This window comes from Neofelis nebulosa, chromosome 6 (assembly GCF_028018385.1).
Source record: "Neofelis nebulosa isolate mNeoNeb1 chromosome 6, mNeoNeb1.pri, whole genome shotgun sequence".
Classification (NCBI taxonomy): Eukaryota; Metazoa; Chordata; class Mammalia; order Carnivora; family Felidae; genus Neofelis; species Neofelis nebulosa.
The window spans coordinates 148,391,331-148,404,023 of record NC_080787.1 but is presented as its reverse complement, the minus strand read 5'-3'; the positions used below and the strand labels follow the sequence as shown (position 1 = coordinate 148,404,023).

The 12,693-nt window shown below is 47.5% G+C and overlaps 1 protein-coding gene across 6 annotated transcripts in view; it reads left to right on the top strand.

Annotated features, from left to right (window-relative positions):
* The window catches only part of AGPAT4 (1-acylglycerol-3-phosphate O-acyltransferase 4), a 128,153-nt gene that overhangs the window by 24,825 nt on the left and 90,635 nt on the right, over positions 1–12,693 (top strand). For 5 of the 6 annotated variants that reach the window (XM_058735846.1, XM_058735844.1, XM_058735845.1 and 2 more), the window contains exon 2: positions 11,779–12,043. In XM_058735846.1, the coding sequence (XP_058591829.1) occupies positions 11,866–12,043 (178 nt within the window). In that variant the 5' untranslated portion in view covers positions 11,779–11,865. Of the gene's footprint in view, positions 1–3,865; positions 4,111–11,778; positions 12,044–12,693 lie in introns of all 6 variants that reach the window. The other variant, XM_058735847.1, reaches the window with a different exon arrangement.

Below are 12,693 nucleotides of genomic sequence, written 5' to 3'. Positions count from 1 at the left end.
GGTTGATACATGCCAGGGCAAGGTAAGTTCCCAGTGTATCACCCCCGGCACCCCCTGTATTTGCATCAAGTTAGCTATTGTGTACAGGAGCATCCCATGTCCATGTGGTTTTGTTACATAGCCCTCAAGCTTTGGTTCCCTATCACTTCACATCTTCTTGGTTTTCTCACTTCATATCTAATGCTCAGAACTCCCCCAGGACTGGCAGTTTGGGCATTTGTCTGAGGCTGGTGACCTCTGTTGGTTACAGGCCCTGTTTACCTGGCTACAGACAATGTTTTGTCCTGCGCGTAACGGCGAAGAGTCATGACTCCTAATGAGCTGTTGACCCAGACAGACTAGGTGGGCTAGGCCAGAATAAGTGAAGAGATTTGTGCGATCTTATCAACTTTACTGGAAAAACAATGCCAGAGAATGTGCTTGGCTATCTCTGGTGATTCAGTACTAGTGTCCTCACAGTTTCCTGGCCTGGCCATTCCCAGACCATGTGTCGTCTGGCCAAACTGAAGCCTGCTTTAAGGTTAGAGCTTCTAAATACTGAAAAGATTAGAGTTGTACCACTCTCTCAATGGGTACTGAGAGTGGAAATATTAAATTATAAAATAAATTTAAGGAAATTTCTGATGAAATTTTACATTTTGCCCTAAGTCTTAATTTAATTTAATTTTTTAAGTAGGCTTCATGCCCAGTGCAGAGCCCAACACAGGGCTCAAACTCACAACCCTTGAGATCAAGACCTGAGCTGAGATCAAGAGTCAAATGCTTAACTGACTGAGCCACCCAGGTGCCCCGCCACAAGTCTTAATTTTAAAGGCTTTTTATTATTATTATTATTATTTTACCTATTTTGAAACATTAAAGGTCAGATTTTATGAAAAAAATTTAGGCGCCATGATTTGCTGATGACCTAAGCACCTGTCTGTCCGCACCAGTAAGTTGTCCCCAACCTCACCCTGTTCAGAAGTCAGCCCCCTGCACATTGCTTCCTGGTGGATACAGACACATCTATTATCTGCTCCCTCTTATATATATGTATATCTATCTTGTGTATGTGTGTATATATATATATATATATATATATATATATATATATATCTTGTATATATGTGTGTGTGTGTGTGTGTGTGTGTGTGTGTCCTTAGCTTCTTATTGCAAGGCTCCAGGGAAATGCTGTGACATTCCAAGGGCACCAAGATGACTGTGGTCTTAATCTTGTCAATATTGGTTTTTGTTTCTCTTCCACGGTGTAAAAGCAAGTCACGTATCGTACGTCCAACTTACTCCTTCCATGCAGTTTATATAGATAACTCACTGGTATCGTCCATCGTTTTGAAGAGAGCTTCAGAACCAATGGTTTTGAACTATCTTACTTGAGGAGAGGAATGAGGACCGAATCATTTAACTAAAACTTGCGAGTGGACTTTGGGGGTCTTACAAGTCACCTCACCTCGTCCTGGAGTGTGTGGGGGTCAGAAAAAACAAATGTGCACACGAGGAATCTTACTAAAACAAACAGGAGAAATGGATTAGGAGAACTGCAGAGTGGAAAGGCTAGTAAGAAAAGATGGTGGACGGTTTGGGGTCGTGGGTAAAGCAGCTGAGGGAGGAGGAGACACGCCCGGGCCGCCGGTACCAAGGAGCTGCTTCATGCAGGCCTGAGCTTGACGCTTTCTTTCTATACATTGGCACAGGTCAGCGTCCCACGATTCCTGGAAGGAGGGGATTATTACCTCCATTACACAGACGCGGATACTGAGGCTGAGATGACGAGGCCAAGGTCATGCAGTTAGGAAGTGGGGAGTTAAACCCAGCATCTCTCTGCAGAGCTTCTCCATCTCTGGTTTGGCCACCCGGCTTTGTCACGGCCCATGTGGGAAGGGGAGAAGGAGGCATTGGAAGACCGCAGTCCTGACCACGTTGCCTTGGTGACAGTGGGACTAGAGTAGGAGGTGGTTTATACGCTGAATAAAGCTCTTTTCTCGTTTTTGGTGCCAGCTGGTGCTGCATCGAACTTGCGCCTGCTTCAGTAGGCCCAGGGCTGGTCCCGGGCCATTTCCCCACTTGGAGAGACCTGAGGGGCTAACTGCTCCCTCCTATTTCCACCGTCACAGGTAGATTACTGGACCGATGGCCACCGATCTGCCACAACAAGAGTGGTGATGAAGAACCAACAATTTGCATTCAACATCCATCTTGCTTTCGTTCTGTACTTGAAAAGGCTTCATTATTAATTGGAATATTCTTATTTAAAGCAGAAATGTCCATGTTTCCTGAATGGGAAGATTAGTGTTCCCCCATTTCATTTCAGTTTTTGGTTTCATGATACTGGATCTTGGGGAAACTTCCAAAGGTGGAACATAATTTCACAATGCATTTTCCACAGAGTACCTAGTAAAATAGTTCACACATTCTTGGTTGCTGGAAATGCAACCCACCAGCTAGCTCCTCGGACTGCCCAAACGTCGTGAAGTCAGGGCCCCCCGTACCCTGTGACCGTGAGAGAGCTGGATTGGGGTGTAGAAATGGCAGGCATTGTTCTGGAAGTGAGGGTGTTCCTGAGGGCTGGGCAGGACCGACTGGCGGGGCAGTAGCTCAAAACCCATGATCTCCCCAGTGTCAGAAATGGGACCATGAATTGAAATATGGAATGGTGCTATGAAGGCCCAAGTTCATGTGCAGTCCAGCTACCTCAGCTGTGTCAAAGCAGCATAATATCGCTCAGGGCACGAGTTTGGATTTTAGACATTTATTCACTCTTTGACCCTTGCATAGTCTAACTGCTTAGGCTAGCTAAATCCCACGTTTCCTCATCTATAAAATGGGGATAATAATACCTTCCATGGTCGGCTTTTGTGACGGTGACTGAGATAATGTGTGTGAAACATTCAGTGTGCTGATCCTCACTGTGCTGATTACTACTCAGAAAATCTCATGTTTAACTCTGGACATTTTAATCTTGTAGTCATTACTGCTACAAAAGGCCTTAGAGAATATCTAATTAAATTTCCTTCTATCTTTGTTCTTTTCTCATAAAAAGGTACCTAGGGTATCCATCAGTGTTTATCTCAGAGTCTTGGTTTCCTTGGATTGGACAGAAAAGCTCTTCAGAATGTGTTTTGCTCTTATAAGCTACTCAGAATCAACTATTAAATATAAACTCAGAAGCCTCAATTTTCTATAGACCTAAGTTTTTATCATCCTAAAATTAGACTTTGGAGAAAGGTTCGGTGTTATTTATTAGAGGACGTAATGAAAACCTTGAGTATGATTTATGACTCCTTCGGAGCTTGGTTTGTTTTAATGGACATCATGTACGGTACAGGGATATTGGACAGAGGACTGGTCCATAAAATTTTAACATAAGCTAATTTTAATAGGCTTCTCTGCAAAACCATTCGATGGGGATCATTTTTTTAATTGAGGAGTATTTTAGTTACAGATGGTCCCAGAGACAGTTAAATTCAGTCTAGAACACTTTCTCTCCTGTTTTGTTTTGGGCCTTGGGCCAGTCTAACGCGCAGGAATCCAAAAACTAAATTTATCCTTGTTTGTCAGGACTAAGCCCTAAGTGGAAGCCTCAGGCTTCCACAAGGTAGTCGCTGCCCTTTTGGAGATTTCTGCTAAATCCATTCACCCTCACGGGGCACGCAGAATCTGAATGTTCCAAGAGCAGAACATACCTCACTCGTTTCCCCCTGGGACTACATCCGTGTCCCTTTCCTCCAGGGCCACCACCACTGGCCCCGGGCATTCTGTGCTCTACCGACCAAAAATACTGGTCCAGAGACAAAATTCACCAGCTAGCTGCACGTTAGTCCGTGTTACTCTCCACCAACCCTTAAGTTTTCTTTTTCTTTCCATCCAGTTGACCATGCCCCTTTGAGAGCCCTCTCTGTACATGGGAGCTGAGGAAGAGAGAAGGATCTCCTTAATCACTATTGAGGAGACCCCACTGAAATGACCGGAAAACCTGATTTGTGAGGACATACATTTCCTGTATTAGAATCAGAGACTGTTCTGTCTGTCAAAGATCTTGGAGCTCGCCTACTCACTGTCTTCCTAAGGAAGAAAATTCTAAAGCAGTAGTGAGGCCATCCCAACAGACTCCAGGTTGGCTGACGTGTCTAAGTGTGGGATGTGTGTATGTGTGTGTGTGTTTGTGTGTGTCTATAACAAATAACTGTTAGTGTTTTCGTAAGGCGTTCTTGGCTTCCAGTACGTTTTCTATACTTGATTTTAATGTGATTATTATTTATATATGTGTATGTATATATACATAGATATGATTCGGGGTCCTTTAGCTCTTAATACATTGAAAATGTATCCATTTCACTATAAACCTATTACAGTGATACTTAAATTGTGTGGGTTTGCCATAATTCACTTAATTGTTTCCACATGTGGAAATGTAAGCAGTTTCTAATTTTAGGTGCTTATAAATAATGCTTGCTGAACATCTTCAGGCAGAGAGAATAGTCTAAAAGTTAATTTTGTCCTTAAGAGTGTTTCCCAGAAGTTGGTTACGAGATTGAACGGTACGAAGACGTTTCAGGGCTTTGTACGCGTGTCAAGTTGCTTTTCTAAAAAGACTGAGCGGTTGTTCTCACAAGGAGGGTGAGAGTCCCACTTCCCTTCAAGTCTTTCAGAATGTATTATTATTTTAGTTTGGAATGTAAAAAAAAAAAAAAGGTTCTGTTTGTTTAGTATTTGCATTTCTCGTATCTTCTTTCTGCTTTGTGACCTGTTCTGGTGCTTGGAGTTAAAAGAGCCTAAAATGAGGGGTTGTTTTGATTTCAGTGATGATACTACATTGGTCACGGGTATTATTTTAGCAATTCCACTTGGACTGATTTCTTTGGAGGAACGTTTTGCTTCTTCTAAAACCCTGCCCTGGCTCGGCGCTGTAATAAGTGTGACAAACAAGCCAAACCCCGAGAAACAAGCTACTGAAGGACTTAAACCCGTTTCAGACTCCTTCTCTCTTCCTGCCTGAGCCTGAAGGTCGTGCTTATTTAATGGTTTCAGAGTAGTGAGGAAGGCAGAGGACCTAAGTCTTCACGAAGTCTCTTCTATCTGTCGCCTTATTCGAATGCTTTCCGTCGAAGCTCTCTGTGCGCACTTAGAGGAGGATGCAGTTTGAATTCTCTCCTGGGGACATTCCGAGCTTTCTTTATTTGCTTATGTTTCCACTGACGGAGGCTGGGCAACGTGTGGTGCCATCTGCTTGACCGAGCTGAACTGGCTCAGGAGCCCCGCGGGGCCCCGCTCGGCTGCTGGGGTGCTCAGGGCTGCTGGGGTGCGCATGGCTGCTGGGGTGCATGCAGCTGCTGGGGTGTGCTGGGCTGGGGTGCTCAGGGCTGCTGGGGTGCGCACGGCTGCTGGGGTGTGCACGGCTGCTGGGGTGCGCGTGGCTGCTGGGGTGCATGCGGCTGCTGGGGTGTGCTGGGCTGGGGTGCGCAGGGCTGCTGGGGTGCACGCGGCTGCTGGGGTGCCTTGGCTGCTGGGGTGCCTTGGCTGCTGGGGTGCACAGGGCTGCTGGGTGTGCAGGGCTGCTGGGGTGCACGCAGCTGCTGGGGTGCACAGGGCTGCTGGGGTGCCCTCGGCTGCTGGGGTGCACGTGGCTGCTGGGTGTGCAGGGCTGCTGGGGTGCGCCTGGCTGCTGGGGAGGGTTGTTGTGCAGGGCTGCTGGGGTGCCCTCGGCTGCTGGGGTGCACGTGGCTGCTGGGTGTGCAGGGCTGCTGGGGTGCGCCTGGCTGCTGGGGGGGGTTGTTGTGCAGGGCTGCTGGGGTGCCCTCGGCTGCTGGGGTGTGCAGGGCTGCTGGGGTGCCCTTGGCTGCTGGGGTGTATGCGGCTGCTGGGGTGCATAGGGCTGCTGGGGTGCCCTCGGCTGCTGGGGTGCACGCAGCTGCTGGGGTGCACAGGGCTGCTGGAGTGCCCTCGGCTGCTGGGGTGCACGTGGCTGCTGGGTGTACAGGGCTGCTGGGGGGGGTTGTTGTGCAGGGCTGCTGGGGTGCGCGCGGCTTCTAGGGTGCGCTTGGCTGCTGGGGCGCACGGCCGCTCCTCTCCTCGGTGTCTGCTCAGTTCCTTGCTGGGAATGCTGCGTGGGAAACGCAGCGTCCCCGAAAGCATGGCCCGGCTCGGACTGCCTTCCTTCTGGGGTCCGCTTCTCCAACTCCACACTTGGGAAGATTATTCCTCAGTGAAGAAGGTGAAGAGCCGCGAGCTCTCGTGAACACATCGTTTCCCGTCTCTGAGTCACCGACGGAAAAGTAGAGGTTACAATGAAAACAAACGGGGGAGGAAATGTTTTCACACGCTTGGAGGTAAATTCAGGAAAATGTCAGGCTCTAGATACGTAGTGAGAAGGGAAACTAAGTCGATTTCTATCTCTCTGCTTTCCCAGAAATGCTAAAATCACATTTCTTAGCTGCGCCCCTTTGCCTCTTTATTTTCTTGCCACGAGAAGAAAAATCTCCCACTATTTGGGCGCCGCCTGTGTGGCAGGCATTCCGGAAAGTGTTTCAAATGCGTTATTATCTGAGCCCCATGGCCGCCTGGTGTTGAAGGTATTGCTCTGATTTCACAGACACGGAAGGAACTTCCGTAGCTGCCGATGGGCTGAGCCTGGATTTCTAGCCAGAGCTGCCGGACTCGCAATGGCCCCTTAACCTTCCCTGTTCCCAACTTCCTCCCAGGCACCTGTGCTGGGATGCAGGGTGGCATCCAGCCTCCACACGGTCAGAGCCTGGATTCTCACCTTGGCGCCCTCCTGACAGGGGGTGTGTCCTTCTCATCAGGTCTGTAGGCAGCACACTTGTTCTGCCTCGACGACCTGGGCTGTCTCCCCTTCTGCATCACACGGGCTCCGTCATCTGACCACAAGGAACCGCAATGCAGGCCGGGATTGGGTCCCTTCTTGTGTCCAGAGGAGGAAGAGCTCATCTCATTCTAAGAAAAGAGTAATAAAACAGGAGAAAAGAAACCGCCAGAATTCTTCCACCCAAAATTAGCCACTATTAATAGACAGCCATGAATATAGAAATAGACAGAGATGTGAATGATATAAATATACACATTATTATTTTACAAATCGGAATCATGCTTCTTTGTTACCGTTTTTCACTCAGTGTCTTCTCATATTCTTCAAGGGCCTATACCAGCTCGTTTAATGCCTCTGTTATACAATTGGTTCATGGTCGCTCAACGTCCCCCATGTGTATGACCCCAGGTCTCTCCCTTCCTTGGATGAACAGCTTCTTTACTTCCCAGTGGCACTTCAGGAGGTTCCTTCCATTGAATAAGAGGCCTCCTCCAACATTAATGGCAGCTTTTTCAAACAGCTGTGAGCCGATTTAACAGACTCGTGGGCAACAATGTGCCCTCAAGGACTGCCAGAGACTTTTTCAAATGATGAGTTAAGTTCAAACTCTGCTAAACATCAGTAGCTGGGAAATGAAGGTAATTTGGAGTAAACTATCCTCCTTGAACCTATTACCCTCCTTGAACCTTGATTCCTGGTGACAGGAGCTTTCTGTCTGTGTTTACAATGCTGGTTCAGGAATTTTCAGGTGATGGTCGGACTCTACCTTCTGAAAAATCCAAATAATGTATACAGGTTGGGTTTTCTGGCATTTTTCCCTGTTCTCTACGATTTCTCTTTAAAATGTCTTCATGTTTCAGGGGCACCTGGGTGGCTCAGGCAGTTAAGCGGACGACTCTAGATTTCGGCTCAGGTCATGATCTCACAGTTCTTGACATTGAGCCCCAGGTTGGGCTCTATGCTGAGTGTGGAGTCTGCTTGGGATTCTCCGTCTCCCACTCTCTCCTTCTCTCTCCCCCTCTCTCTCTCCCTCCCTCTTTGCCCCTCCCCTGCTCGCACTCACCGTCTCTGTCTCTCAAAATAAATAAATAAAACTTTAAAAAAATGTTTTCTTGTTCTGGCAATTCCTCCTACATGTCACCTGCATTCCCTGGGTTGTGACTGGTCTGGGCTTCAATATCTGGCAAGACCCCTGCTCCTGTTCTCAGCACAGCCAGCTTGTGTGCCAAGCCCCAGTCATGTCACCTCTCCCCTCTGTCCCCTCCTCAAAGATGACCTGGGCTGGATTTACCTTCGTGAACATGATGGAAGGGGCTTTACCTCACGAGCCTGGAGTCAGCTCTCGGGGCCTGTGGGCGAGTGCCAGGGAGGGGCCCACGGACTGGGTTAAAGGCCACTTGGGAGCCCCTGATGTGCCGTCCACACTCTGCCCTGTGCAAGAATCCCAACCAGACCATGGCAGCATCTCGTTTGGGCTTTCAGGCACATAGGTTCTTCATCATTGCCCTTGATGATAAGAAATATCTTTGCTCACAGCAATATGACAGAGAAACAGCTTCATGGTTATTTGTTGATTTACAAACTCCATAAATTACTTGTTCTGACAGTCTGTGAAATAAAATTCTTTGTCATTTCCTTGCTTCGTATAAGCTGCTGAAGTGAATTTGCTGGAAAGTTTCTTCCCCTAACGTTCTAGGTAGTCACGCATCTGAAAGGGAAGTAGGCAAAGTATTTTTAACTGCTTTCTCCACTGGTCAGATATTTCTATCATCTCTCCTCAGTGGGGCACCGAATTGGCTGATGACCACATTCAAAAAAAGCTGTTCCTTATTCAGTATGGGTAGGGTGGCCCCCCAAACTTCCATCTGGAATAAACTTAAGACACACAACACATATTTACCCAACAGATTACCTCCTTAAATGATTTAGCCTTGTGTCTCTTTATTACTAATCAGCTCTGAGACTAAGTCAGTCAAATTGTTTAACAAACTCATGGCACCTGCCAGCCTTGTTCTTCTTCAGGCAGTTCCTTGGCTAGTCTTTTATTTTGCTCTTGCCTATAAATTTGAGAATCGGTTTAGGTTAAAAAAAAAAAAAGAAAGAAAAACAATAGTCTCTTTGGAATTTTGATCCCTCTTTACAGATAGAGAAACTGAGATTCAGAAGGGTTACTTTACCTGAAGGCACATGACCAGTAAGAGGTACAGCAGAAGTTCCAACCCAGACAATTGGACCCAAGCCCACGCTCGGCCACCACACTAGTCTAGGAAGAGAATTTGAGGAAGTGTGTGCAAAACCAAAGCAACCAAGGCCCGCCTGCCTGTGATTCCCCCTTAAACATCACCAGTATTACATAGACTCCTGCTTCGTGCGGTACTAGCGAAGGTTTTACTTGAGGGCATGGTGGTTCCTGGTCTTCTACAAGGAAAAAAAATCTTCCATGTTCTTTGTAATGTCCTACTATTGACTGGAAGTCGAGGAAGGCAGCATTTAATTCCCTGCGTTTCCAAAGTCCATTATCTTCCTTTTCTTAGTGTTAAGTCAGCATAGCAAAGGATTTGCAAAATACTTCACACGTACTAGATCGTAGAAACCTAGGGAAGAATCCTACTTCTTTTGGCCAGATTGTCTGGAAGCTTTTAGTGGCTCATCTAGGGACAGTGAATAAAGCGCATGAATATTCAACATCATCCTGTAACTGCTGCCACACTGTAAACCAACGTACATCACTCCTCTTTATGTGGCTCCTAAAAGTCAAGTGCATTGAAAGGGGGCTGCCAGCTTAATGCCTGCTCACTAGAGAGAGACTGCGTGTGTTGGAACCAAGTGTGTCTTAAGGAGTTTGACAACCTGGAGATGTTTGTGGGAAAAGCCACCTGGGAAAGGTCAGAGACATGATGCATCAATCAGTCCCTGCAGACCCTTGGCTTTGTGCCAGAGAGCAGGGCTTCTGGGGGGGTCAGGTGTCTCAGCTGACTCCAGAGAAATCAGCCCCAACATTACTTTCCACTTCCCCCTACCAGAAACATATGGAAACCATGCGGGAGTACCGTGTACCTTCCAGATCATCTAAGCAAGTGTAAATGTTCTAGAGGAACACACCTTATGTCTGTCCTGCTGCCCACGGCCATCTTCAAAACCAGTCTGGGTGACCAGAAGCAAGTCCCATTCCCCACTCTGAATATAGCTTGTGACTTTGAACTCCACTGAAGGCTGCGCTCGTTTTTGCCTTTGGGGTCATCTCTGAGCTGCTCCGCAGAGCCCAAGAGAGCTCCCCAGCTCCCACCCCGGGAACAAAGCAGCCCAGGCAGGTGCACAAGAAAGAACTTGGAGATAAGACAGAGACCTATGATTAGTTATGGGCAGTGACAACCTTAGGCAAATCACCCAACCTGTGAGTCATCTCAGTTTTTTATTCTGAAGAATGGGATAATAATAATACTCTTCTCATTAGATTCATGGGAAGCTTAGAATGATATAATAGATGTGAAACTATTATGTAGATTTTTTGGTGTTATTAACAAAGACTGATCTCTCCACTATTACTGTTGGAGGGTTTATGCTAAGTTTGGGCTGCTTCTAGAGAAGTTTGCAGTGAGATCCTGCTTCCAGGAGAACCAGGCTGCTGTGCGTGACTGCCTCAGCTTTCTTCCTTTTGCCATCAGAGTATTTGAAACTCCTGCCTTCACGCTTGCCCTCAAAGGCTTTTTTTGCCACACTGTAAAGTCATATCATTATTCCATTTTGGGGTCGGAGACTGATTACCAGGCCGTGATTACACTGTAAAGTCATATCATTATTCCATTTTGGGATCGGAGACTGGTTAGCAGCCAATACCTGGCTGCTATTTGAGTTTCTTTCTGATTTTAGAACTGTGTGTGTGTGTGTGTGTGTGTGTGTGTGTGTGTGTGTGTGTGTGTATGTGTGGGGTGTGGTGGGCGTGGTTCTCTTGCCTTCATACTTGGTCATTTGTGTTTACTGATATCTCAAAGCCCATTCCTTGTCTACCTTCATTAAATCATTCCACATTTTTTTTTTAATTAAGCTCCCCGAGGGGCGCCTGGGTGGCTCAGCCAGTTAAGTGTCCGACTTCAGCTCAGGTCATGATCTTGTGGTTCATGAGTTCAAGCCCCACGTTGGGCTCTGTGCTGGCAGTGCAGAGCCTGCTTGGGATTCTCTCTCTCTCCCTCTCTGTCTGCCCCGCCCCTGCTTGTGCACTCCCTCTCTCTCAATATAAGTAAATAAACTTTTTAAAAAAAATTAAGCTCCAGCTATTTGCCGATGACTGTTCCAGTCACTGGAGAGAAAATGATGATCTTCAGGAGAACCGTGTACTTGGGAGCAGTGACGGTACAGTGGGGGAAGGGGGAAGAGCAGAGGGTGTCCTCCAGGGACACACTGGGACAGGTGCTTCGGCAGGCAGAGGCCACCCCAGGGGTATCCCTAACGTCACGCGGGCCAGCTTGCCAGAAGGGACGTTGGAGCAGGCAAGATCTGGAGGAAGAGAAGTGGGCGGGGGGAGGGTGTTCAGGCAGAGGTGGCAGCAGGAGGGGACACCCGGAAACACAGCCTCTGCTGTGATCACCAAAGACAGGAGCTCGCACAGCGGCCGAGCCACAGGACTCGAGCCAGCTCGGCCACCTGTGAAGCTGGCAGCCGTAGAAGCCGTGGAACCGCGGCCGGGCTGCTTACCCTCCCAGGACCTCGGTCCCCTCCTCTGTGCTAACAGTCCCAGCCTCACGGGGTGTTAGGGCAATGAAAGGAACTATTAACTTTTAAAGGGCTGAAACCCGGCCTGACATAAGTAAGCGCCACGTGACTGCCGAATAAAAAGAAACCAACTCGTGTACAAAGTGTTTCATCGTAAGAGTCTATTTTAAGAGGGTTTTCTTTTCCCCCCCTGACTCTAAAAGCACGTCTTATTTTTTTGTAACATGTAACACTGGTTTGTGTTCTAGACACTTTCCTGGGTGGCGGACCTTGGTTCCTTCTGGAAATATTCTCCTGCGAGTATTTATTTGTCTGAATCAACGCAACCCCGCGCCATGGACCTCCTCGGGTTGCTGAAGTCTCAGTTCCTGTGCCACCTCGTCTTCTGTTACGTATTTATCGCCTCGGGGCTAATAATCAACACCGTTCAGCTCTTCACCCTCCTTCTCTGGCCAATTAACAAGCAGCTCTTCAGGAGGATCAACTGCAGACTGTCCTACTGCGTCTCCAGCCGTAAGAGTCTCGTTTATTCTGTTTGTATCCTCACCGCTGCGGGGTGTCGGAGACAGGGCTTGGAGCGGCTCCCCGGGCTTGCCCGGCGGCCCAAGCTGCTTTTTGTTCTTTTGTGTCCGTTCCTTTGTTTTAGGTTGGGAATGTCTGCTTTGTCCTCACTCTTCAAAAGCTAATTTTTGACCGAGTGATGCCAATAGCCCACGGTTCAGCTCAACAGGCGCAGAGGGTAGCTTGTGGAAAGTAAATCTACATTCTGTCTGTGTGTTCATTTTCCTCCTCAGCAGCAACCAGTGTTAACGATTTCTTAGTTGCCCTTATGGAAATGGCATTATTTTGTGTACTGAGATCTTTACGGATTTATGGCTCTGATGTGTGTATGCAGGTGGGTCTCCGTGGATATGTTTGGATACATAATAGTTTTAACAGTGAAATGGCAATGTAACGTATTGTTCTTTTGCCCTGCATCTTTAACTTTTTATTTTGAGATAATTGTAGACGTACCTGAGGTTGTGAGATATGACACAGAGAGCTCCCCTATACCCTCCAGGCAGTTTTCCCTAGTGAGAAATAACTTCTTGCATAACTACAGTATAATATCCCAACAAGAAAACCAACAGTGACACAATCCACCAGCCTTATTTAGATTTCTC